The sequence below is a fragment of the Aedes albopictus genome, chromosome 2 (assembly GCF_035046485.1).
Source record: "Aedes albopictus strain Foshan chromosome 2, AalbF5, whole genome shotgun sequence".
Lineage (NCBI taxonomy): Eukaryota > Metazoa > Arthropoda > Insecta > Diptera > Culicidae > Aedes > Aedes albopictus.
This window is the reverse complement of record NC_085137.1, coordinates 369,947,881-369,975,470: the sequence shown is the minus strand read 5'-3', so window position 1 is coordinate 369,975,470 and position 27,590 is coordinate 369,947,881. Positions and strand designations below refer to the sequence as shown.

At 43.9% G+C, this 27,590-nt stretch overlaps 1 protein-coding gene across 1 annotated transcript in view; it reads left to right on the top strand.

The window, feature by feature from the left end:
* LOC109430554 (dual specificity protein kinase splA) overlaps positions 1-27,590 on the top strand; it is a 341,935-nt gene that overhangs the window by 160,909 nt on the left and 153,436 nt on the right. The window contains exon 2 of the mRNA XM_019706628.3: positions 26,960-27,572. Within this exon, the coding sequence (XP_019562173.3) occupies positions 26,960-27,572 (613 nt within the window). The remainder of the gene's footprint in view (positions 1-26,959; positions 27,573-27,590) is intronic.

Below are 27,590 nucleotides of genomic sequence, written 5' to 3'. Positions count from 1 at the left end.
GTCCTCCTCAACTGCAAAAAGCCAACGCGTGCGCGGCCTCCCACGAAACCGACGACCCCTTCCTGGTTCTCTGCTGAACATAGTTTTTGCTTGTCGTTCCTCCGGCATACGAGCTACGTGTCCAGCCCACCGAAGCCTACCGTGTTGTATTCACTTCACTATATCCATCTCTTTATATACCTGATACAATTCGTAGTTCATGTGACGCCGCCAGATGCCGTCCTCCAATTTACCGACGAGTATTGTTCGCAGCACTTTACGTTCGAAGACTCCAAAGGCTCTCCGATCAACTTCTTTCAACGTTCACGTTTCATGACCGTATAAAGCGACCGGAAGAATCAGAGTCTTGTACAACGCGATTTTTGTCAAGGGTCACATAATAGGTGGGCCTAAATGTCCAGGCACGCGAGGAGGGTGAACCTATCGACGATAATGCAGGTTACACAGCTAAACTTGAACCACTGTGAAGTCGCAAAACAGTTGCTGTGGTAGTCAGTCTCGATCTCGAAGTCAAGTACAGACATCGCCCTACACCCGGACTCATACTGCATCTCTCCTGATAACGGGAACTGGGTAGCAGATAAGGCCAAGCTAGCGGCAATCTGTACAACCGGTCGCTTTCCGTCCCAGGAAATAATTGCCACTTCGCACAGCGGCTTCGCAATATCGACGAATAACGGGGAGTACTACTGCAGTTGTTATGCCCCTCCCAGGTGACTGATAGACCAGTGCTCTTCTATGCTGGATTCGGGATCAAGCGCACTAGTGGGATTGAGTCTCGCAGTTGTCGGGCAGACTTGAACGCCTAGGCAATTGAGTGGGATAGCCGCTTGACTAAAGAGAGAGGCTTGGCTCTACTTGAAGCTATTGCTAAACTGAACGTGGATTTCGCGAACGTAGGCGACAGGAAAACCTACAGTAGGAATGATGCACAGAGTCCATCATTGATGTGGTTTTCTGGAACCCGGGTGTAAACCCTAGCTCAGACTGGAGAGTTGATGACGGATACACGCACAGTGACCATCTGGCCATTCGATACAGGGGGGTGGATCACGGAGGTAGACGGCCACAGCCGAAGGTCGCGCTTCGATAAGCCGGCAATTGTGAAGCGATTGCGATCTATCCAGCGATGATCTTGCTGGACCCTCAGTCATGCATATGACGCCGCAATTCTATGGCGATCCCTACTCAGAAATGGACGCAAACTGGTATACTGATGGTGTCCAGAAAACGAAGAACTCCGCGCATCCTGCCTAAGAGCTAGAAGGATGATGCAAAGAGCTCGCACCGATGATGGTGGAATGGAGTGAAGTGAGGCCTACAGGGCGACCAAACTAGCAATGGACAAAGAGATTGAGACCCGTAAGCGGGCGTGCTTCGAAAATCTCTGCCAGGCAGCTAACACGATTCCTGGGGGTGATGCTTATGCAGAATAGCCATGGCCAAAACGAAGAGCGCGTGAGCACCCCCAGAGATGTTGCAGAAGATCGTGGAAACGTTGTTCCCTCTCCACGATACAAGACCATGGGCCCCGTCCCCTATGGCCAAACCGGTCAAAGCGAGGTCTCGCCGGTGGAGAACGACGAGCTCATCGACGAGTTTAACGAAATCGCTTAAGTTGAATAAGGCTTCGGGTCGGGACGGTATCCCAACAGTATCCACATCAAGACGGCCATCGAAGCTAGCCCTGACATGTTCAGAATGGCTATGCAGATGTGTCTAGGCCTAGACAGAGGTTAATTTCCGGAGAGGGGGAAAAGGAAAAAAATTGTTCTACTGCCCAAACCCAGGAAGCCACCTCGTGACCCGTCGGCATACAGACCATCTGCCTTCTGGACACCGCCGGGAAACTGTTGGAACGGATCATTGTGTCCAGGCTTAAGGTCTATACCGAGAAACCCGATGACCCTGGTCTGTCGGATTACCAATTCGGCTTCCGGAAGGGTCGATCGACGGTGGACGCTATTAGGGCTGTAACCTAAATGGTCGAGATGGCGCTCCAAAAGAAGCGAACGGGAATCCGCTTTTGCGTGGTCGTCAAGCTGGACGCAAAGAATGCGTTCAACGAGGTCAGTAGGGCGCCATAGGATGCGCCTATAGGATGCGCCTATAGGATGCGCCATACACCATCTAGGAGTCCCGGCTAGCCTATGCCGGATACTGGAGAACGGTGCTAATCTATGACACCGAGGAAGGCGAGAGGAGCTACAACATCACCGCGGGGGTATCATAGGGCTCTATCTTGGACCCGGTACTATGGAACGCGGCGTATGATGGCGTGTTGAGGCTCAAACTTTCACCAGGCGTAAAGCTGGTCGGCTTTGCCGATGATCATCGTAATATACAGCGAGTCCATAGCTGAGTTCAACGGGTAGTCTAAGTGCTAGCCAGAACCCGAACCTCCTGTTTATTCTCTATACATAAATCCACAAATCTAGGCCGTTGCAGTTGTTCATTAAAAAATAACTTGATGAATTTGAACGTTAAGTGCTTCGAACATGATTCGGGACCCTCATTTTCTTGTGTATCATGATACATATTTCCTTATTCGTATCCAAAACGATTGCACCTACATATGATGAGTACTAAATCAAACGTATAATAATCGCTTTGATACGGCTCAGCTGCTTACTTGATGTAAACACTTGAGGATCCCCAATTCGGTCGCATCCGCAAATAATTATCCGCCGCGGAATGTCCACCCGATACGCTCTTCTATTTTTAAAAGGATTTATTCCGTCGGTCTCCACGTATGCCAGGGCTTGCACCGGAGGTTCAAAACACGCTTAATTCCTTCAATATGCAGCTACCGACCGCCGCGCCATGTACATATTGCCTTCAGGTCGCTGATCGGAGAGGTGTGAAAAAATTGCACCGGGAAGCTGAACATTGGCATGATCTCTGTCGCCGCCAATGCCGGTCGATCCGGTGTGGTGCATAATCTTGTCAACCAACCGCCGTCGCCACCTCCGCCTATGCAAAGCACTCCCACCACACAGTCTCCAACATCACGCCGCGCCGGCGAGGGCAGCCGGCTAAGATGACAAAGGATGCATTTCCCATCCGGATGCAGGCATTATTTTGCTCAATTTTAATGCCAAGCCGCGGTGCATTTACCGACGGCTCTACAGTCTGCAGCGAGCAGGAGTCACACGGTAGCCGTATAAATTGATAGCACATGCCGCGTGCCCGAGAGTGGGGGCTCCCTCTTTCCCGTAGCAGCAGCAGCGAGGCGTGAGGCGTGTGCGCGTTTTATTGGGTGCCAACAATTTCTCGCGTCATAATCGTTATGATCGCTGCTGTTGCTCCTACTCTGCTGCAGTAGTAAGCACTCACATCAGTAGAGCGGCGTGCGGCGGCGGCGTGGTGCTACCGAGTTTCGCGGGAATCAGGCACACGACGAAGACAACGACGACGCTCTCTTTCTGGTGGGTGATGGGGGTGTGGTGAGCGGTGCGATGCGATGCGATGGGTACCCACCGCGTCCAATGACGGTATGCAGTAGATAGTCGTCATTAACTTCGACATCCCCCTATGCGGCGACTACGGACGGTACGAAGAGTGCCGCCACCGAGTGAGATTGGAATGAGTTGGAATTAAAGATAAAAGCGACGCTCTCGCGCGAGCCGTGTACCATACCGGTATGGCACCAATCAACTGGTTGCTGGCAGGGATGAAGCTGGTACGAAGATAATGGAGGATATACAATTTGAGATTTTGTCGATATTCTAAGGCTGCTGTTTTATTTTCAATTTCCAACACCTGCTTCACATGGAAGTTCTATATTGAGTAGTGTGCGGTAGTTCGGCAGCAGCAAAGTTTTGCGCGCTCGCTTTACTAGATTTTTGCGATTTTTTTTCCTCTTCCCTCTGCGGGGCTCCGACGACGGGACGCCAAGCAGTCAGTAGTGTGCGGTAGTTCGGCAGCAGCAAAGTTTCGCGCGCTCGCTTTGCTAGATTTTTGCGAGAGTGAGTTTTTGGAGGCAAAGTTTACAGGCCGCGTTTTCATTCGGTCGTCGTCGTCGTCTATTTGACTGCTCATCTTCGTACGGGGTGATTTAGTGAGTTTTTGGAGGAAAAGTTTACAGGCCGCGTTTTCATTCGGTCGTCGTCGTCGTCTATTTGACTGCTCATCTTCGTACGGGGCGATTTATGATACGATAAATGCAACAAACAACATTTTTTGCGATTTTAGTCAACAGACATTGAAATGTTCGTCACGTCAAGTGTCGGCCCAAGTTCCAAAGCCACGTTGGTTCAAATCACTTTATTTTCTCTTTCGTTAATTTTCGCACTTCGAAAACTATCTGAATGGTTCGTCATCTTCGATGTCGGCATGTGTTTTGTTTTAGTCCAAATGAAAATAAGTGGTTTGATATTAATAGGGTTGCATGAATCACTCCACTTACCAAAGTGAACTCATATCATGCGCCCTTTCCCCTCCCCACTAACAAAAAGTCCTTCCCATGACAGACGTGGAGACGCAGAGGTGATCTCGGTCTTTAGTAAGCAACGCACGTCATAATAACATTCATTTCCTTCCTCGATGACCGTAAGGACGTGGCCGGCGCCGTTATTGACCTAATAAAGTTTGGAATTCTCGAAGATGCACATTGAGGACGGTAAGCTACTCCCAAGCTCCGTCTGTTGGTTCCTTGTGCAACTTCGATTGTTCTGGTCAATCACGGAGTAGCAACTACGAATAGTACGGTCATCTATGCTCATGCTCATGCTCACCTGCTTCACATGGAAGTTCTATATTTTTGGAGACTTCCTGCAAACACATCGATCTCCTCAAATTTTAATTTCGATTTTCTATTACTATCCTTGACTTCGCAAATGATATTCTCCTGTGTTCGGTTAAGAATCACTCTGCAGAATGATACACCGTAACTTGAAGCCCCGATCATTGTCGCATAGAGTCAGATGACCCTCTTTGAGTAGCTTTACTAAGCAACGATGGAGCTTTGGTGTTGTCACGGGAAATTCGTCGAACTTTTAGTGGATCATGTTGAGCTGTTGGTGGCGTGGCCGACACTTGATAAAGGGTTGCAAAGTGCTCGAACCAGCGTTTCAGATGGTCAACCGGGTTTGTCAAGAGCTGTTCAGAGGTGTCCTTCACAGACGTCGTAGCATTCATCTTGGTCCCACTGAGGCGACGTGAGACGTCGTAGAGGCGACGAACATCGCCGATGTTTGCAGCCTTTTCACCTTCGTCAGCTAGGGACTCTACTCTCGCTCGTTTGTCCCGTCTACAGTAGCATATCGCTTACTTCCCGGGAGTCGAAAAGTGCCGACGGGCTTCGACTTTGGCTCCTTGTATTTTCGCACGCTTTTTTGCGACTTCGGCCTTTCTTTACTCCTCTATCTTCCACCAGGTGTCTCCTATGATCCACTGTTTTTCTGGGCGCGTAGCTGTTCTCGGTCACGATGAAGGCTTTCTTGATGGCGCAATATTAATCTTCTTCACGGTTCTTCATTTTCTCGACGAAGGACCTTTAGACCGAAGTGTCTTTCAGTCTCCTTGGGTTGAATCGGCGCCGGATTTTCTCCTCCTGTCGATGGATCCTAGCAATACGCAAGTGGATCTCGCCGATTAAGAGATGATCTTCGGACCCTATGTCGATACTGCGTTTGTTCTGTACATCAAGAAGGCTCCGTCTCGCTATTCAGTTGGCATTCAGTTGGCTGGTAAGGTTTCGAACCCGTGGTCTGGATCTGCCCATAACTTCATGAGCGCAGCGTGGGTGTGAACGCTGAACAGGAAACCACTTAGCGTAGTTAATGTACTGGCCATTTTTTTGTTGACTTTGGACATAATGTCTTACTGTTATCGTACATAATTGCTCGTTTCCCTAGAAGTCGTTGCCTCATTTTCAGCTCATTTAATTCGAAAACAGCTCCCGAAAACAAATGGACAAAAATTGCATCGCCACAACAGCATTTTCAAACATCTTATTCTATGTTTAATTAATGAAGAGAGCTTCCGCGTTTTCGCAGTTCTGTTCCCTGTTGCTGGTGCATGCGGAAAGCGCCAGCAGACGCCTGGAAGCTAATCTTTGTAAAATATTATGAAATTTTCTGTGTTAACATCGCGCTCACACACTGTCGCAGCGGCCAAGGAAGCCATCCGCGCAAGAGGCAGAGAAAAATATGAATAATCATATTTTCGAAAACACATCTCTTCTCATCTTCGCGCCTGGCCGTCGTCGCAGCATCTCCCTGCGCCTGGCGCGACGACGAGCCCGCTGATGATGACGACGACCTGAATGTATTAGCGCAGTGCAGACAGACGACGATGGCGGCGGCGATGGGAGGCTCATTTTCATGCGCTCGGGCTCGCTCCGGTGCTCCTGTCGAAACTTATTTTTTCCCGAAAAACCAGAAGCAACGTCTTAATGACAAATGATTTATTGTAATGAATAATAATAAAAGTTTTTCGGTTGGCTGGAGCTGCTGCAGGTAGGTAACCGGGGAGTCCTCTTTTGTGGCCGATGACACTGATGAAGAGCAGCCCTTTTGGCTCACCCATCCGCCGAGGAGCTCGCCTAAATCGCGAATCGAGCACCCGGCGATGATAATGTCGGTGCTACTGTGTGCGTGTGAAGTGACACCGACACCTCACCACCGGCGCGCAGTGAGACACGATAACCACCGCCCGATAAGCCCCGGACGGGGTGCAAAACTTTCCGAACGCTTCTGAGATGCAAATGCGCGAAAATGTCTCCCGACCCGACTGTAGCCTGCGGCACCTGCCAACCACCGACGCCTGATTCGTGATTTATTGGGTAACTTTCGGGGCGCTGAGATCTGATTCGGCATTATCTCGAGTCGCTTTGTGATAGTCAATCCAACAACGGGAACGGGATGACACACTCAATCGATCATGCGATTCTGTGTCAGTCGGCTCATCACTCCAGATCGGGTCGGCTCATCACACAATTGATTTCGACACACGCGCACAAGCGCCGCCGCCGCCACCGACACGCCATCAGCATCAGCATCAGCAACAGCAGTGTGTCTCGTGGCTTGGGAGTTTGCGCTGCTTAAGCAAGGCTATGATGTCGTCAATTGAAATTTATCAATCGATTGATATCAATTTTAATCAACGGCAATCTCATCTGCCCGGCTGACTCCAACCGGCCGTGGTTCGAGGCAACCATCTATAAAGACAGCGCAGCGCAACGCAGAGCATCTCATCTACCTATTACGTATTTATTCTAGTCTAGATGGTGTGCCGTATGGCGACCATCCATTCCACGGGGCGTCTTTAATTCGCGTTGCCGCCCGAGAAACGCGATCCACCTCGTTGACCGCTATACTCGGGGGAACTAACGGCTCCTACATATCTGTGTCTGTCTATTTGCAGTACAGCGGCTTATAAGGCAAGATATGGCTGCTGCGTGGCTGACGTGCGCAAGTTTTCCATCTAACATTGTCACGTTTTGTCATTGGAGGCTTTATTGATTTGTACTTGGAAAGGGATGAACACACCCTTCCTCTAGGTTCTAGGAAGTGGCTCGTGCATGCGCTGCAAAGTACTAGGTTGTACGGCTTTGCCATTCCATCCGGTCATCTACTAAATCACTATTTCTCTTGAATCTTTTGGATGGTAGTTGATTGGTATCACATAACATAGCTCACAGTGTATCCTTCCACTCTCAAGATTCTATGACTCACATCACTTTGAACTTTGGTTTTATCATCAGCTGTCCATTTTTTGCTGCTTCGCGTTTTATGTGGGTGTACAGCTTTACCACCGTTCGAAATGTTCTAGCGAAAATGTTCATGGCATTCACGAAGCAGACAAATTGACTGGATTTCATGGAAATCGTACTTCGGCTGTTAAGCCCGGTTCGCCGTTTTACACCTTTTAGGTCGATGTTGAATAGTAAAGCAGGGTTAGCCGTCACCTTACCTCAGTTTTCGTTGAGATTTGGATGTAGTTGACAGTTTACCAGAAACTGTTACGCTGTTTTATACACCGTCCATCGTTGCTTTGATCCATTATGATTTTTGATAGCTGTGCTTAGTCTTGAAGTCTTTGAAGATTGATTTATTGATTTGTCTTTATTAAAGAGACTTTCAGCCCTTGGCTTCGATGAAGAGGTGATGTATTGGGACCTGATATTAACGACATTTGCCGTACGCTGAAAATCTGATCCGTTGTCGAACGGCTGTCAACGAAGCACTGACAACTTTCCACGAACTAACTTTCCTCAGGTGATAGACGACAGACTATGATTTGGGATAGCACTTTTTCAGTTGCATCCAGAACAGTGATCGTTTGAAAGTTCTCTTATATTCTTGTCTTCTTTCCTGTGGATGACACAGATTACACTTTGTTCCCAACGTTTCTGTTTTCCAAATACTGACTACTAATGTATGTGATACAATCCCCAGCAGATGCTTCGCTATTTTACAGCTGGCGGGTACTTCACTCAGCAGTCATCTGCTGTTTTGACTACAGTTCTTTTCTTCGAATGTAGCCGACCCAACTCCACTCTCGCTCTCGAATTTCTGTCGCTATCGGCTTTTGATGCCATCGACGATGGGGTTCCACGTTGCCGATTCAATTGTGAAACCACCATGCACGGAATCCTGTTTGCTGCTGCCGGAGAGTTGCACCAATCTTCTTCTGTATCCGGTTAATGATCACTTTGCAGAAGACTTTGAGAACGATGCACAGCAACATGATACCCCGCCAATTATTACAGTCAGATCACCCTTTTTAGACACTTTTACTAGCACCCCGAGCAATAGAAAATAGCCCGAAGAATACCTAACTCAGATATGGAAAACCGAATACCTACAACCTAAATGAGGTATAAAGAAGCCCTGCATAAGAGGTAAAATACCTAAAATAATAACTGGTATGGCAATACCTTAATAATAATCGGCGTTTTTTTTCATACACATAGCGATATTTTCATAATTAAATAATACCTGAAGCAGTCCTCAACACCAAACCAATAACTCGTTGAGGTATTTCATCAATACCTACAAAACACCAAAATAAGTTATTTTCAATACCTGGATAGCCGACCAATATGGTCTTGGTATGATACCTGACTTACGTATGCTCCAGTTATGTGTAAGTTATTCATTCCTGCTCGGGACGCCTTGCATCCGGTCGATCGGAAATGTCGCGGTTTTCCGCATGTTGCAGAATAATTGATGCAGCAGTTGTGCAGGGAAGCTTTGAGCATCTCGGCTGATATGCGATCGACACCGGGGCCCTGTTCGATTTCATGCTACAGATGGCTGTTCCTAGTGTTCCTGCATCCAGCAATGATGGAGCTTCGGTGTTGACACGGGTAGCGTCGAACCCTTGGCAGATCATGCTGAGGTGTGGCTGCTTGCGTGGCTCATATTTGAAAAAGGTTTTCAAAGTATTTGAACAAGCGTTTCAGCTGTCCAGATGTGTCTTTCACGGGCATCGTAACATTAATCATAATCGGACTTAGGCGACGTGAGACATCGCTATCGTAGAAAAGACGAATGTCACCGGTTTCTCCGGCTTTTTCGCCTTCGTCGCTGATAGGATACGGCTTTGGCACCTCGTGTTTTCGCTCGCTCTTTCGCGGCTTTGGCGTTTCTTTGCTCCCCTTCTTCTTCCTCCAGGTGTCATTTTTGATCCACTGCTTTTTCTGGGTGCGTAAGGCGTAGCTCACTCAAATTATTCTCGCCAGTGGCGATAATGGCGTTCTTGATGGCGCTTCATTGATCTTCTACGCTTCAATCTTTGGGAACATCTGAAGTACGGTTCTACAGCTCCTCAACGAAGGACCTTTTCACCGCAGCGTCTTCCAGTCGGCGTGTGTTGAACCGGAGCCCGATTTTCTCCTGTTTAGCCGGATCTTTTGTTTCGCAGGCTCCGTCTCCTTTTTCGGCTGATGCAGATGTGGTCGATTTGATTTTCCATGACGCCATCACGGGAAACCCATGTCACTTTGTGCACTGGTCGATGGGGACACAGCGATCACCAATCGCCATATAATTGTGCCATGTGCAATTCTACGAATAGCTCTCCGTTTTCATGTCCCATGACATGCTCATCATAGTATGAGTTGTCCGATCCAACCATCGCGTTGAATCGCCTATGAGGATCCTGATATCACTTTTTGGAATCTTATTCACTACAGCATTCAATGGGCTCGGCTGTTAAAGTTCTCTTTGTCTTGCATTTCAGCAATATTGGTTGGTGCGTAACATTGGATCATGGTAAGGTTTCGGGCCCGTGTTCTGAATCTGGCAACAATTATCCTTTAGTTATTAGGTTCCAACTTCATTAGCGCAGCGTGGTTGTGAGCTCTGAGCAGGAAACCAACTCCACGTTGACGAGGAGCGTGTTCGCCTCGTTGACAGAGTATAGCAGAATTTGGCCCAACGCCAATCTGTGTTCTCCAAAGTTCGGCCAACGGATTTTGCTCAGCCTTAGGATCTCAAGCGTCATACTGCATGCCTCATTGGCTATTTATGCCAATTTACCCTGCTGGGCTAGGGTTAATACATTCTATGTTCCAAATCTTGTCCGGTTGTTTCGCGCTTAAAGTCGTAGGTTGAATCAGTTCTTATTCTTCCATTTTCGGTTTCTGTAAAGGTTGTTGGGTTTCGAGAACAGTACACAGATAAAAATAATGAGATTTACACGTCATGTAAACTTTATTTTAGTCATGTAAACTTCCAGTTACGATGGTTTACATGATATATCATGTCAATTTGTGTTTAACGTCATGTAAAAACTCTGAGTTATGCTGAATTACATGACATATAATGGAAGTTTACATGCAATTTTATGAGATTTACATGACATGGCATGTAAACTTCTGTGAAATCCCACGCTCCAATTATGTGCATTATATGTCACAGAAATTTACACTATCTTTTCTATCCGTGTATGTTGTTGACCTAAAATCCCTTATTCACCGTGGTGGGGATACCACCTTAGTATAGATTCCAGTGGAGGAGCCTTTCGTACTCAGCCGCTGGTTGTCAGAAAATACGCTGTTTGAGCCGCATCCCCTTGGTGAACAGTCGCTCATTACGTACCTCCTCAACCTCCTCAAGCATACAAACTCTTAGGTGGCGGTCTTTGTCATTGATTGACCAGAAGCATGAGGTAGGAACTAGTGAGGGCCTGAGCTTTGTTGGATGGTCCTTGCCGACTCACCATTTTGTAGCCTTAGTTCTGGAGCAACCGAACATAAACGGTGCTGCAGCAGTGCAACCTCGTCCCGAAACGGTGCCTCGAAATGCTGCATATATGTAATGCCATGCGACATCCGGTTGCTTCTGTAGCTCTGGATCCTATCGAGGTGTTCTGCAAAGTGCTGCTTCTACCATTCTATCATTTATGTATTACTCTTGCGTTACTACTGAATCTTGGCATGCATGTTTAAATTAATGCTGTTACTAATAATTGCTGTTATGAATTGAAAGGCTTTCTTTGCCAGTCGTCGTCGCATGGATTTGTATGTGCCAAACATAACGATGGCTACATACTTAATTTAGCAAAATCTGGTTAATGGTCGTCTTATTTGTAATTATTTTTTATTCCACGATGCAAACATAATCAACGCGACGAAAGAACTGGCTAGTAGCCAAGCCGAGAGGTGGCGGTGCCGGCAAGGAGTAATCATCTCCATCATCGGAACCGCGCCGCGCAGCGAGGAGGAATGACGGAACATGTGTAAATTGGAATCTGCCGAGAAACCGGAATGAGGCGAAAAGCTCGACAGAAACGAAAGATTCTGACGCAAACAGCCAGCAGCAGCAGCAACGCGCGCGGTGCTGGTGGTCACGCAAAAACTTGTTGTGTGTATTTAGAGTGCATTAAATGTTGCGCTCGTCCTTCCAATCCGCTGGTTGCGCTGGCTGCTGCAGCGAAACCAGTAGTTCCGAAGAAGCGCAAATATTGTCGACATGTGCTTCGCCCAAGCCAAAGGTGCTACTGTGCTTCGGTGGTGCGGTAGATCTCTTCGTCGGGATCGGAATGATGCTCTACGCATCGTTGTCGTGGTCGTCATCGTCTCCCTTGACAGTGATGAAGACTCCGTCGTCGTCGTTGTCGTTGTCGGGAGTCGAGACGGAAGCCGCGATAAGCTTCTGCTGAGGGGTTTTAATTTGGATTGCCCGAGGGCAGAAAAATTGAGCGGTTAGAGAAATATTTCACCGAGCTGGGCTATAAATCTTGAAGATGGTTTTGGTGATTTTGGGGGTAATTTTTTACCCCGCCAGACCAGACCTTAAACGATTGCAAATATTTCGACAGAAAATTTGCTGCTGTTTTCTTTGGGAGGCTGCTTATTTCAACATATTTGTTCGCCGCTTTGAGAACATGATGTGTTAAGATGGTGTATAGGAATTCGAGCTGGAGCACCCTTTATTATCGGAGGAAATCTTAGACTCCAGATGAGACAGAACCCTTCAGTAAACTTAACAAAAATGGGTGGTGATGCCAAACTTCCAATTTTAGTAATAGTGTCTTGACAATGCGTGTGTATTATTTTTTATTAAATTTTATCTACATTAAATTGATTCTAACGTACATTCTATGCGCTCTCTTTGAAATTCTGTGGAACGGATTTGTCCTGTGCACCCTCTCGTTCTGGACCTATAAATGGCAGAGAACCATCATAAAACCTAATACTTTTTTAACCTCTTTCAGTCTATTAGACTAATAAATGTTACTTGGAAAGTGCTGAGGTAATATTTAAAATTAGGATCATTTTTATCAAGAAGACTGGTCCAAAGTAACATTTTTAGTCAAATAGACTAACAGAGGTTCTTAGAATCATAATTTAACCAATATTAAAGGTAATAGGTTTTATGATGGTTGTCAACACTTCTACAAAATTAATTGGCTATCAAAATGTTACCTGGGAGTTGCATTGTTGTTAATTAAGCAAGACAGCTCCAGGAATCTTTCAGAGCAATGTTAATTTTTTAGATAGCGTTTCATAGAGTTATGGAAGGTTTTCGGGGGTGTCAGTGGCATTTAGAGGTATTTAAGAGACCTTTTGGGTGTTTTCAAATGGTTTCAAAGGGGCTCCAATCGTGAGCTTCAGAGGGTTTTAAGAAACTGCAGAGGGTTTAAGGAGAGCTTTCGAGGATTTTCTGTGGGTTAAAATCTGTTCCAGTGTGTTTCAGATCTGGGGGTTTGAAAAGGGGTTCCCGAAGTTTAACCCGCAGCGCGAGCTCGGTGCAGTTTCAGCTTCTTGATGGCGCGCGTCCTGAAAGGTTAATAGAAGTTTCTGGTGAGTGAAGAATTAACCATTAGGTTTAAATTCACATCAACAAGAAAACGTTTCTGGGAGCCACATTGCGGTTTATGAAGGGTTTCAAAGTGTTTAAGTGTCTTTCAGCGGATTCCTGAGACATTCATGGGGTTTCAGAGAAGGGTCAAGGAAGGTTTCTAAGGTGTTCCAAGACATTCTAAAACATTTCAGGAAGATTCAGAGGACTTCAAGGTGTTTCGTCGTGTTGAGGGTTTAAGATACGTTTCTGGGAGTCGCATTGGGTTTAGAGGTATTTCATAGTACTTTAAGTTCGGAATGCTTTGATTCCTAAGTTCCAGGAGGTTTCGACGAAGATTCTGAAGTTTCTGGACGTCTTTTCAAGGGTTCAGATAGGTGTCAAGACGTTTTAAGGCATTTCAGAGGGCATTTACATAAGATATGAGTTTTTTCAGGAAGTCTCACGAAATTTTAGGGACTTCCGGGAGCTTCAGGAGGTTTTAAAAGGGCTTCAAGGCATTTAGAGTACCCTTTAAATAAGGGCTTAAGAGAAGTTTCCAGGGATCTTAAGCGAGTTTCAGAAAGGTTGGAATAGGGTCCAATTTGTTATAAGGGGTTTCACGGAACTTTCTAGAGATTCTTGGAGCAGTTCTCCACGGTTTAAGAGAAGTTATCGTTGATCTCAGACTTTTAGATGGATTTCAATGCATTTCAGGGGGATTCAAGGAGTTCAAGGAGTTCAGTGGATTTCTGAGAGTTTCAGGATAGCTTAAAAAGGTTTTGGAGTCAAGGAAGTTTCAAATGAATTTTTTGACGTTTCATTGGGTTTAAAGAAGTTTCAGAAGGTTCAAGACGTTTCTAGGAGTGACAGGGGAGTTTAACAGAAGTCTTTGCGATCTCAACGGGGCCATAAAGCATTTCATCCAGTCTCGAGATGTTTCATGCGGTTTCATAAAGTTTTGGGGCGCTGCAGCGAAGTTTAGGAGATGTTTTCGGTGTTCGAGGGGTTTTAGGCAAGTTTAAAGCTGTTTCAAGGGGTTTCGAACGGTTTCTGAAGGTTTCAGGGAGTTTCATGGGTTTTCATGGGGGCTCAAGAAGAGTATCCGAGATCTCAATGGGAGGGGAATTTGAACCAGAGGGATTTCTAGGTGGTTCAAGATGTTTCAAAGCGTTTCATGGGAGCATCAGGGGGATTCAGAGGGGCAATCTTGTTCGTAATACAGCGAGAGATGACTTATACTCAAGGGAATTCTAGGAGATCCGGAACAGCTGATGAATTCTCCACTTAGTCGAGCAACATAGTTGCATGAGGCTGGGTGAGGTTGAGCTTTATTCGTAGTGCTTCAAACGTCACTAGTTATGCTATGTTTGATCCACAGGTCTATCCTCAAGGGAGTTCTTAAAACCATTTAGAGTATTAGGCAGCTTAATCAGGTCTCTACTCTTGCATCATCGTCTACAACCTAAACTCCTTTAAATCCCTTCTCTGCCCATTTTCCGCTAACCCTCCATAAATCTTACCTTTACTCTTCCAACAGCTCTAAATGCAGTTAAATTCCGTTTGGGTAATGGTGCTTCAATGGAAGAACCTAATTATAATTGACTTTCTTAGATTGACCAAAAACTTAGGTTCTAGTCGACTGACCTAAAACGTAGGTTCTAGTTTAGGTTACATTGCAATGTTAAGGAACGCCTTCTTTATTGATCAGAAATTAAGCTAGAAAATACAGTTCCAACAAAACTGTAATTGAAATCAGTTCTATACCTTCCTACAACCGGAGCGAGGGTTTCCCACCCCGACGATAGTGCATTATTTACCAACAGCGAGTCTTATCGCACAGGCCACGCCGACGAATGCAGCAGACACTCTATCACCACTTCCACTCGACTCAAGGGCTGTCACCCAACCTTGTCCCTGTGTGTTAATACGAACAAAACAAAAACTGCATTGCGTATCGCATCGCAATGAGCGAGAGTGCCCACAAAGCGATCCAACCAGAAAAAAAATGTGTAACGATAACAGCACAAAAAAACAATAGCAATCCACGATACAAGCCACTACAGTGCGCGGGAGAGGGGAACAACCCACAAGGAAGAGAGCGAAAAAAACATTATCAAATTGACATGTAGTTCCGGCCGTCGTTGATGATTGTCCGGGGTTAGACCCCGGGACCGGCTTTCTCTTCGCATGGTCTTCTTTTGCAACGCAGTGCAATGCAATGCCACCCTGCTCGGAGTAGGTATCTTACGAACGATTTTTCGAAAACAGTTGAGCCACACTGCGCCAGTTGATGGGGGAGTAAAGTCAACCAGCAAAAAAAAAAAAACAAAAGGAAACTCCTTGCAGTTTTGCTATCTTTCTTTGGTTGTTCTGCTGTGGATACGTGGAGCAATAGGGTGGTCGAAGGTCCACACAGATCGAAAAAAGAGTGTAAAATTCTGTGACATACGATGCACATAATTGGAGCGTGGGATATCATAGAAGTTTACATGACAAAAGTTGGAGAGACACACATCACACACGTTCAAACTTCGTCACTGAAATTCATGATTAATACACAAACTTAGTTTTGGTCATCTGTAAACTCCAGCAGCCTTCTCATACTCTCGCACTTTTTTTTCATACAAAATATTGGAAATGTAAACGATTCGTATGCTTTGTAAAGATATTCCATATAGGTACCTCCATTAGGACGTTCCCTAAGATCCTAAGACAATCCCTACGTTATGCAGAGCCATGGTCAATTCTTCGCTGATCAATTCAAAAACTTTAATAGACACATGTGTCTTATGCTACCCTATGAGTTTTGAGTAACTTGTGAGACATTCGTTTCGCTTTATAAAAGTAACATTTCATTTCTGGATTTGGGCAATTTAAGATATTGAGTCACTCTAACAGAATACCCCTCGGACCTACTGACGGTCCAAGTCGTCATCGTCGTTGTCGTCGTCGGTGGTGTTGGAAGACACACAAAAACTGTGATGCCCTGCTAAACTGTTCAGAGCCAGGCAGGGCTGGGCAGGGTAGAGCAACTGACATCGACTCGTGCCATCACCGCCGCATTGAGTTCGCGCAGAACATAGAACTTCATGCGTTGCAATGCGTTGTGGTGGTGATGGGAAAATGGTAAGTGCGGAAGAATGGGGGAAACCTTCGACGACAGAAGGCAGACCGAAATTGTACACAGCTTGGGCACGGAAAAAGGCGGTTTGATGATAATAAATGTCAAGTTTATTTGCCATTTGTTAGCCTGGTAGTACTCAATTACCGATTTCGGTTGGTTCATTGCATTGGGATATGTGGATAGGCGGCAGTTGGGTCTACAGACGATGGGATCAGCCGGAAGCCGGGAGGAAACATACCCGAGAGAGAGAGAGCACCAAGTGGATTAACGATGTTTGGAGGAACAGTTTTATGGATTACAAATTGCAATTGATGAGGAAATTGACGAATTTAGTTATGTCAGGAATATGTTGGGATACAATTATTGTATGTCTGTGTGTTCGTGTAAGGCAATATTATATGCATAAAATGTCTACGAATTTTCTCACTTAAAGTATCAGTATGCGTTTATATAATTTACCAAAACTTCTCAACGTTTTCGACTGGATTTGAAACAAAATCATATAAACTTGGACAAATTCTTCATACCCTGGATGCATGACTTAAATACTTCCATTCCTAAGCACCCATGGTGGTGTAGAGGGCTGAAATGAAAGTCCTCTATCCTGGACCATTGCCCGCCATCTCCTCGTCAGGTCAAATTTCCACCGGCATTCTTTTATTTTCTTGGCGAGGCTACGCTGCCATGAACCTCTGCGCCTGCTCTTGCTACGATGTCGTGTTAGGTTCAAGTGTTACGCCAGCTTGCAGATTCCGCACCCTCCGCCACGTAGAGTGTGGCCGACCCACCTTAAGCATTGCTCCCGAATTTATTCCCCTATCCACTTTTCATGACATCGACACATGTAGAGGCTCTTGCAATTCATGTATTTGCTCCAAGATGGAACTCAGAGTAGGAGTAGTCAGTGTTGTTTGAGCACTTGATAAACCAATGTCATACAAGTGGATCCGAAAATCGCTTAGGGACCTAAACTACTGTGATATTAGAGACGTAGCACTGACAAAATATCCATCGCATATATCCAAGGATCTTGGTTAAGTACTCAGAGAGTTGGTGTCTTCGGAAAAGTTGTTTGGAGGTCAAGGGCTTACAGTTAATGGGCCATATTTGATGTGAGATTTCACCGCGAGACGGCGCTTGCAGCAACATTTTAAAAGCATGCAAATTATTGGAATTTCTCCAAAAAATCAACAAGCTGTAACTTTAATCTTTTCAAACATTTTTAAGTTCAGTCGAATGTTTTTGAATTTCAAATATTTGAGTCTTGAATGTACAAGGTTTCATTTCATTTGGTTGACAAATCAAGCCCAAAATTGTCCCAATTATAGCTAACTAGCTGATAAACTTGCAGTCAAAATTTGAGAACATCTGGTGTGCTTTACAAGAAAATATGGCATGTTGTATATTTTTTGGGTTATATTTTAAACGTGTAGGCTTTTGCAAATTTGCATCTAACGCTGCCTTTTAATAAAAACTCGAACCAAAAGGCAATTTTTCGAAAGCCTTTGATCTACCGAACAACTTTGTTGAAGACGCCATCTTTTCAAATAATCAGGATCCTAAGATATGTGAAATTTAAAATTTGTATGCCCTCTAGCGCCGCCTGGTGGTGGAATTTCAAATCAAACGTCCCATTATCTGTAAGTCCTTGACCAGCCAAACAATTTGCCGAGGATACCAGCACTCCATAATAAGATTGCAATTTCGTTATTGTAACGTCCGTTTCTCTGTAATGTCTGTGATATCAAAGACAGATAGACGTTGCATTGACAAAATTTGATTCGATAGTTTTGAGATTGCCCTCAATGTTTTGAGATTGCCCAGATGCAAAGGGGTGTAAGTGACCAATTTGTCGATTTTAAGCTGAGCACATCATAAAATTCTTCAGATTTCAAGCTTTCAGGAACTTTTTTAACCCTTCAGCGCGCGCGCTGTTGTAAAAAGTACAACACTACCAAAAAACCTCGCTTTTCGTATACAGTGCGAGCGCGGTGCAGTTCCGGTTGCTTGATGGCGCGCGTCCTGGAAGGTTAAGATTGTTTCTAAGATGATTGGAAAAATTTCAATAAATCCGAGAAAATTGAGTTGATTTTGAAACTCCATACATTTTGTATGGGATGAAAAATTGGTTAAAAACTTTAAACCTCTTTACTCGAAAGTGGGTTTTGTCACTTACACCCCTTTGCTTTTAACCCCTTCAATTTCGTTTCGTCGATTGATTTGATTTTGCCCGACTATTCAACCATGGGATATAGGCGTTTTCAAGGGAAACCTCTCCAGGTATGCCACCGATTTTTTTCATATATTCTTTGCAGAAGTTTTACAGCAATTACTTGTTTATTTTTTAGTTATTCGTAGGAGAATACCTCCAGAGATTTTCTTTGGAAAGTCATCCAGGCATTTTTTCGGTGTACTGGATTAGAAAATCATTAGAAATTTCTACAGAGAATTTTTTGGGGAATTTATTCAGATACTTTGCTACGGATTTTCTTAACATATTCCGTGTGAAAAATTAGTATTAGGTAAAATTCACGAATAAAAAAAAAAATAAAAAATCACATTTTCTAGAAATTATTTAGGTATTTTTCGAATTCTACCTTCAGGGAATCATAGAAGAACTTCTCAATGGTGTCGTTGTGAATGTTACCAGAGATTCTAACAGAAACTCGTCCAGATATTCTATCGGCAGTTTTTCAAGTATTTGAATAAGAATTTCTGCAGGGATTTGTAGAAGCATTTTTAGATAATCTTCCCTGGAACTTGAGGAATCTTTTAAGAAATTTCCCCTTGGATTCAAGAGATTCGTTGCAGAACTGCTTCAGAGATTCCTTGAGTACCTTATTTGGGAATACTACCAAGAGTTCACGAAGATTTTCATCCTGAATATTCTTAGTAATTCTTTAACAAGTTTCTCCATAGGTCATAAGGAATTGGCCAAAGCATTTTTTCAGAGATTCCTTCAGGAATACACCCAATAGTTTAATTGGGTATTCCTCCATTTATATAATCGAATATTTCTTTAAGGATTGCATAGGCATTTTTCCTTAAATATCTTAGTGAATTTCTTGAGGTATTCCCAACGAATCCCTGAGGAGTTCTTCCAGGCAGTTTTGAGAAATCTCATTATCAAGCAATTGGAAATTTCTTTAAAAAAATCCATCTTAAATTGTTCAAGGGGTTTTTGAGGGATCCTCCTTATCGAATTTCTCCTGGGATACCATCGAGAATTCTAACAGAGATTCCATCAAGAACTCTTAACATGTTTTGCGCAGTTTCTCCAGAGATTCCTAGTGGAATTTTGTAAGGGATTTGTTGGAGAATTTTTCCAGTGTCATCCACGGATTTCATAGGCAATTTATTCTAACAAGAGTTTCTGTAAGGGTTTCTGTGAGAACATCATTCAAAAATAGTTTCGAGGATTATATCACAATTTTAATCTGAAATTCTTCCAAGGGATGAATTTTATTAATGAATTCATTCAATTGTATGTTATCCCATTCTATCCACGAAAGGAAAATTCCACGAAAATCAAAATTCTTAACTTTTTGTTTGTGAAGAAAATTGTGGGAATTTCTTGTTTTATTGTAAAGTTATAACTTTCTGAATTGAGTGTGTATTTTTCTAGAAACTGCTCCTAATTATTTATTTTCCTAGCTCCGCCCATTTATTGCATTTTTTAATAAAGTACATCGTATCAAGATGCGAATCGTGGAAGAAAGCCATTATTCACCTGCAAAACGGCGACTTTTGACAACTATTAAAAGTCCCTTTCTCCTCCCTCCCATCAACACTTTTTTCCTTGCTACGACTATGCCAAATTCATTCAAAGTGGATTCTGGTGGTTAACAGCCCAAGTAACAATTTTGATTTTATCGAAGTTTTTTGGCGATTCAAAAATTGTTGCCGACTTTAAAGTCATCTCGAGTTCTAATATGCCTCCATAAGCCCACGTTCTGACTAGTTGGCCTAGTCTTATTACGATCTACAGGACTTTCGTATGCAAACTGGCTTAGGATTTCGAGTTGTATCATAGTTTTATCGTATCCCCGATACAACCTCCTAAATAAAACCATTTTCTGACTTATCAAACATTTGTTTTGTTTATTTCTCACTAATGTTCGATCTTCAGAATAAATTATGCTTGGTTTTTTATACAGCCATCAATTGGAAATATGTTGATCTGGAATTCAGATTTGTTTTCCTATTTAATACGTGTTAGGAGACATGCCACGGGAAATTTGTGGTGAATGTGACTGTGATAACGACAAAAAAAAGTGCGCCACACAAACTGTGCATTAATTGGAAGTTAAATGCATTTAATTTACTCGATGGAATTAGGTGCTTAAAAGGGTTTTTCAACATAGTGGAGTTTCAAAGACTTTATGTATTTTTTCTGAAAATAAACATGACGGAAACGTGTTGAATCGTTAAGTTTGATCTCAAGCTGTACGTAAAATCATAATATTGCGACATTTGCACCCATTTAGACTCGGCCGAAATTCATTATCATCACAGTCGAATTTCGCACACGACTTCGCAGCGGCTGGCAAACACAAGTTCGGTTGAGTTCATGACAGGGGTGTCGGATGCACAACAGGTAAACAAAATAAGTTTGATTTGTGTGAAATTTTGCTGGGAAATGATGATTCAGTGGATTTTTAAATTATCACAGTAGTCTAAACATTAATGAGAAACCCAATATTTAGTAATGATTTTTCTGTATTTACATAAATTATCCCGGTTAGGCGACACATTGTTTTGATAAAACTCTGTGTTCCTGATGAGTCAATAGGACTAGCCCTCCTGAGGTGGTAATATCTGAGCTCATGGCAGAACTAGCGGTTTTATCACAGCATTTTTTGGTCTATGTTACGGCCACGAAATCTTTTGTTGGATTTATGCATTGCCTCACAGTTTTGTGTATTTGTTACAAAAAAAAATCTCTTCGACAACATGCGCAAATGAAAGTTTTATTGAAATGGTATATAATAAGTGATAAAACCAATCCATGACTACTTACTAGTCTTTAACTGAAGATGTTCATAGCAGAAGTTATATGATAGTTTATGGAATGCCAAAAGGTGCAAAGTAAAAAACTACCACATAATACTAATATAGAATAACTAGCTTTTTCACATGCTCGGATTAATTCAGGATAAAAAATGAATAAACCTTCAAGGCATGCTGATTGTTACTTGGGAGGGATGAAATAGAAAGATTTTTTTTTATTTGATGATTGATTGATAATGTGTACTGATTTGAGAACTCAATTTTTTTGTCCCTTATGAACTTCACTGGCTACGCCTCTGTGTGATAGTTTTTTCAATAATGCAAGATCTTTAGCTTCTAATTGAATTGCAAGAAAATTGATTTTTTTAACTTTATGGTCAAGATATGATTTTTTGAAATTTTTGGCCAATTTTCTAAGAATAACGCCTTATTACTGTTTTTCATAGCTCCGCCCATCATTTGCATTTTTTCTTGGAAGTGCCTCATCTGAAGATTCTAACCGTGTAAGGTAATCATGATTTGCTGGCAAAGCGGCGCTGAAATATTTGTTTATATGTTTGCCAAACACATAAATGGGATGCCCCCTTTTGCCCTTTTCCCGACTATGTTCGATATTTTTTTTTTAGCAAGATGGGCAATTTCCACTGGTAGAAGAAAATTGTTATCAGTGGAGCGGACCTGGTGTCATGGTTAGAACACTTGACTATCACGCCGAGGACCTGGGATCGAGTCTCACTCCCGACAAACTTGCAAAATGCGAGTTCTTCCTTCGGAAGGGAAGTAAAGCGTGGGTCCCGAGATGAGCTACTTACCTTACCGATCAGGCTAAGGCCGGGGTGGCCTCTGCTGTACATAGTAGCCGCCTCCATTCCACTCGGTCCATGACTGTTTGTCTCCAGTTCCGCACTCTACGTCCGCAGATCGTCCTCCACTTGGTCGACCCACCTAGCTCGCTGCGCTCCACGTCTTCTTCTACCGGTCGGATGACTCTCGAGAACCAGATGAACTAGCCTAGGGCTTAAAATCTCGTTAATACAGATAGAAAAAAACATTGTAATTAGGTATATTAAATAACAGTAGAGATATGAGCATTTTAAAAAGTGTCACGCTGTTTTAAGGAGTTGAACGCTGAGGCCCCAAGGCGTTCAGCAATACGAACATTTTCACTTGTGAATGTAAACGAAGAACATATAATGCTTCCACAATTAGTGTAACGCCAATTTTAAGCACCGCCACCTGAGAATCCCAGAATGAATATTTGGAGGAATACCAAAAGCAAATCTTGAAAGGACACAGGACTCCCAAAAGAAACCTAAAGATGCTACTAAGATTGTCTCTTAAATTTCTTCTGGAATCCATCCTGCCATTCTTTCTGCGACCATTGAGAAAGATATTTCTGAGATTTTCTTATGAATTCATTTTGGAATCCTTTAAAAAATTACTATTGCATTACTATTGCAATTCCACCAGGAGATCCGTCTGGGATCATGAAATTCTGGGTCTCCAGATAGCATATCCGGAGACGGCGGGTTCGATTTCCGTTCCGATCGGGAAAACTTTCTCGACTCCTTTGGCATAAGTGTATCGTTGTACTTGCCACACAATGTACAAATTCATACAATGGCAGGGAAAGGAAGCCCTTCAATCAATAACTGTAGAAGTGCTTTAAGAACACTAAGTTGAAGAGCGGCAGGCCAAGTTCCAATGCGAACGTCGAGCCATAAAGAAGAAGAAGAAGAAGAAGAAGAAGAAGAAGAAGAAGAAGAAGAAGAAGATATATTCTGGGATTCATCAAGCATTTCTTTCTGGGGTTTCCCGTAGACGTTCTTCTGGTACTTCTCATGGAGTTTCTCCCGAATATTTTTACAGAATTCTCTTATGAAATTCCTCCAGATTTTTTTTCTAGGATACCCAACTCCAGAAGCTCTCTCTAACACTCTAGAAGGAGCTTGAAAATAATTATAAAAAATAAAACTTTCGTGCAATCTGGAAAGAAACTTCTTGATAAATCATAGAGGAGTTTTTCGAAGGAACTCTTGAAAATATCTCAGAATGAACAGGAATGATAGTAGAATCTCTTTGAAAACCCTAATATGAATTCAGCTGGCCGAATGATCCAGGGCATTGTGACCAATCATGCTTGAAATAGAAATCAATGACATTGATTTTTAAAGCCATAAAGCTTTGCATGTCCAAGGCAACCAGTTGACCGGAAGTTGGTGCATGATAAATGCTGTCCGTATGTCCGGAAACATTTGCCTTGCGACCCGAGGAGAAAATCTTCCCCACGATACTCCGGAATAATTACGGACACATGGGTCAATTCCATTTTTATTCCAGATATAAACACAACAACCATTACTGGTTATATCAGTCCAAATTAACAGAGATACGATTTTTTAGTCATTTACCGATAGCAAAAAATGTATCAAGGAAGGATAAAGAATAGTCAACTGATTCAAACGGAGAGGATAAAAAGACGCCAGTGTAAAAAAAATACGGATTCAAACAAAAAGTGCAATAAACAACATACCTGCACCTATCTGTCACAATTTGTAGGTCATAAACATAATTTTCCCATAAAACGGTTCGTCTGTTAGGAATCACCCAGCAAACAAAAACAAACTCGTCACCCCTCTCGGATCAGCAACGCAACTGGTGAAGCAGCAAGAAAAAAAACATCCATTCTCCAACTGTTTCCAACATGTATTGTTTCCTTCTCGATTCACCCTGCGCGCAACCCCCCAACATCCTCCTGGGCTACAAGAAACGAACCCGGCAAAAAAGGAATTTCACTCCTCGATGGCAGCCAGTAGTAGTGGCGCAACAGGTTGCACACAAAACACCATCCGCCGGGTCTCACATTCGCGCGCTCCGATGCTCAATTTCTCCTGGCGTTATTGCTGCCGGTTCTCTCTCCATCATCAACGTGGGTCACCGACAACGACGGTCTCCGCTGTATTGCTGCTATATCGGGTCAGGATGATGGTGCAGAAGGCAGCACTCAATAAATAATTCCAATTTTGCCCTCTTGGCTGCATTTCTTCCCGTTCCTAAGGTGGATCCATCCCTTGGCGAGAATTCCATTCCTGGTCCGCGAGACAGTCTTGTTTAATGTTTATTGCTTTTGTAATTATTAGAACGGCACATTAGAGGTAATTTCTTACTTTGGACAGTTTTGTAACGTTTCGTAGGATGGGGTGAAAACGTAGAAAGCGCTGCCAAAGACACTTCCTTCCCCGAAAAGCATATGTTTCTGAATGCGATTGAAAAATGAATTATACTTATCCTACAATCTTCCCATCTTTCCTGTGGCATTTTCACTTGATTACTGGGTGTTGTGTTGTGACATGTGTGTGGCACAATTTGACATGTCACCAACGATGTCGAAAGACATACAAAAACTGGGACACATATTCAAATGGATGATATATCCCCGACAGCCACCATCACTAGTTACTCATCCGTAGCGAGGTCCAAGACCGCACGGTCATTAATTGCGCCAGTTAAGCGAAAGCTATAATTTTACCGATCCGAAACTCCCGGCACGGCAGTCACATGTCTGAATAGCACCGACCGTTGACTAATCTTAATCTTCCCGTTCGGTGCGCGAAACCCCAATTGAGGCTAGAGATCAAGGCGCCACCACCCGTATCTATGGTTACTCGTAGAACTGGCGCGAAGTCGCGTAGCCCAGGCCCTGTGTCCGGGCTACCATCAATTATGTGGAGAATTTTATTCGTGGTGCTACTTAACATCGATTGACCTGCGAGCGGCCGGCAGCAAAACGGCAACAGTTCTACGGTTGATTGCCGTCGACTGGATGAGTCCCCTGAGCGTGCGGGTGCGATAAAGATGAGCTAGATTATTTAAATTCTTTTGACATAAAGTTGATGACGGAATTCCATATTCGTTCTTAGAAAAGCTACCATCTTTTCTTGCTTCACATATCGTTATCAGATCAGAATTCCTCTTAGTTTAAACTACAGACAAATCTATATCACTAGGTCAATGTTACAAATTGTCTGACTGGATAGGAAGCCGTCGTCGTCCCATAAACAATCCACTCAAGTGCTTCCAAAGATTCTGATTCCTATTCCCATATACGCAGAGTGAAATTGATTGTCGCTCGCAACAAGTGATGATCAAACGATCACACCAAGCTACTAATACACCAACACCCAAAGAACAACACACTAAATCGAAAGCCGGCAGTTAACTTAATTGAAACTGATTTCGTTAGATATTGCATTGCAAGTCGTAACGGATCCCGCCACCAGTACGCTGCGCCAATAGCCAAGCGCCTAAGCGTTGACGTGTGTGCAATCCCATCGCGCGCTGGCTGGCTGGAGCAAATTCGAACGACAACTCAGTTTATAAATATGTTGTGATCATGATCTTTAAATTAATCTTAATTGTTATAAATCTCTTGCCATGTTCACGGAGCGCGATACAAATGTACTTACTCGAGATGTGCGGTGTTGATGATTGTTTCAGATACATTTGCAGCTTAAACGGCATACATGTGAAAAATCGTTAACTATTGAGGTACTTTGATGGGATAGTCATTTGAGCACTACAAAGAAACTTCAAAAATTGTGTGTACCGAACGCATTTCACTGTCAAACGAGACATAAATTATGAAATGTTTTAACTTTCCCCTAGCATCGAACCCTGAATGTGGGTTCTTCTTTCGGAAGCGAAGAAAACCGGATCCCGAGATAAACTAGTTGCGAGTTGAAAGTTTTCTTAAGGACAGACTTGTTAGAATCCCAAATTGGCCGCCACAATGGCTGACTTTGGCACCTACAGCACAAATCTTTTTGTAAACAAAACCAGTGCTCCTGAGCTTCTTATTTTAAGCTTTGTACAAGTGAGCAAGAACAGAATAATCAAATGCACTGTTATTTGAAGCTTGCTTCTTGAGATTTGTGCGTCTGAAGTTCTGAAGCACTGTTGAAGTGGGATATCAAGACGTTTGTCCTTAAAAGCTTTACATATTGTCTAGGAGGACTGCAAAAAAGAAGCAATGATGATATACAACAGTCGCATCTCGTGCTCATTGTTTTGCTGGCTTACTTACTTGATACTTGATGGGCTACAACTCGTAGCGGTGAGTCTACGCCGAATGAAGCATTCGCCTCCACTGGTCTCGGCCCTGGGGCCAATCGCTTCCAGCCACCCTGAACGTTTAGAGCCCTTAGGTCCTCCTCAACTGCAAAAAGCCACCGTGTGCGCGGCATACGAGCTACGTGCCCAACCTACCGCAGCGTCGCACGAATCAGTCTAATCAGATTCGCCGGAAAACCATGTTCGATCATGATCTGCCATAACTCGTTTCTCTTCACTGAATCGTACGCCGCCCTTTAAATCAATTAACAGATGATGGGTCTGCAAGTTGTACTCCCGAAATTTATCGAAAATCTTTGCTGGCATATCATCCATAAAATTTAAAATTAAACAGTATTTTGAACTATGCCACTGATGGCTTTTAGTTTTTCTTTTACATACATTGCCCAAACCATTTAAACATCGTAAAACCTTAGAACAAAATGTATTCAAATCCATTCTTTCTCTCTTTCAACAGCAACAAGCCCTTGCACTGACACGTCCTAAATCGCCGAAGAAGGAATCCTCCGTCCCGGTGTCACCCTCCAACGGTCGAGAGGTGGAAATGTCCAGCCCGAAAGTGCATCTTTCATCATCCTCATCGTCAATCGTTTCGGATCATCCGAACCCAGCAGCCCTCATCGGAGGCGAAAACCTAAACTTGTGCTCCGCATCGGCCACCAACGGCGGTGGTTCCTCCTCAAACAGGAGCAGCACCCCTCAGCAACAACAACAGCAACAACTCCACCACCATCAACACCACCACCCGGCGATCAGTGTTTCCCAATCGCTAATGGGAGCGAACGCGACCCGCTCGCTAACGCCACGGATTAGCGTGAGCACTTCCCTGGCGGAAAATGGATCCGGAGTCACCAGCAACAGTAACAGTAACATTCCAATCAGCTCCGGTGGCGGTGGCGTCGCCAACAGCAGCAGCAGCATTAGTGGTGGCATCCAAGCTCCGCCGAATCCGAGCAACGGATCCGTCGTCGGTGACCGAGGGATTGTACCGCAGTCGCCGGTGGCGGCCGTTGCAGCCGCAGCCGCAGCCATGCAAGATCGGAAGGATTTCGATTTCAGCAAAGTCAACGGTAAGTGCAAGTGCGCGG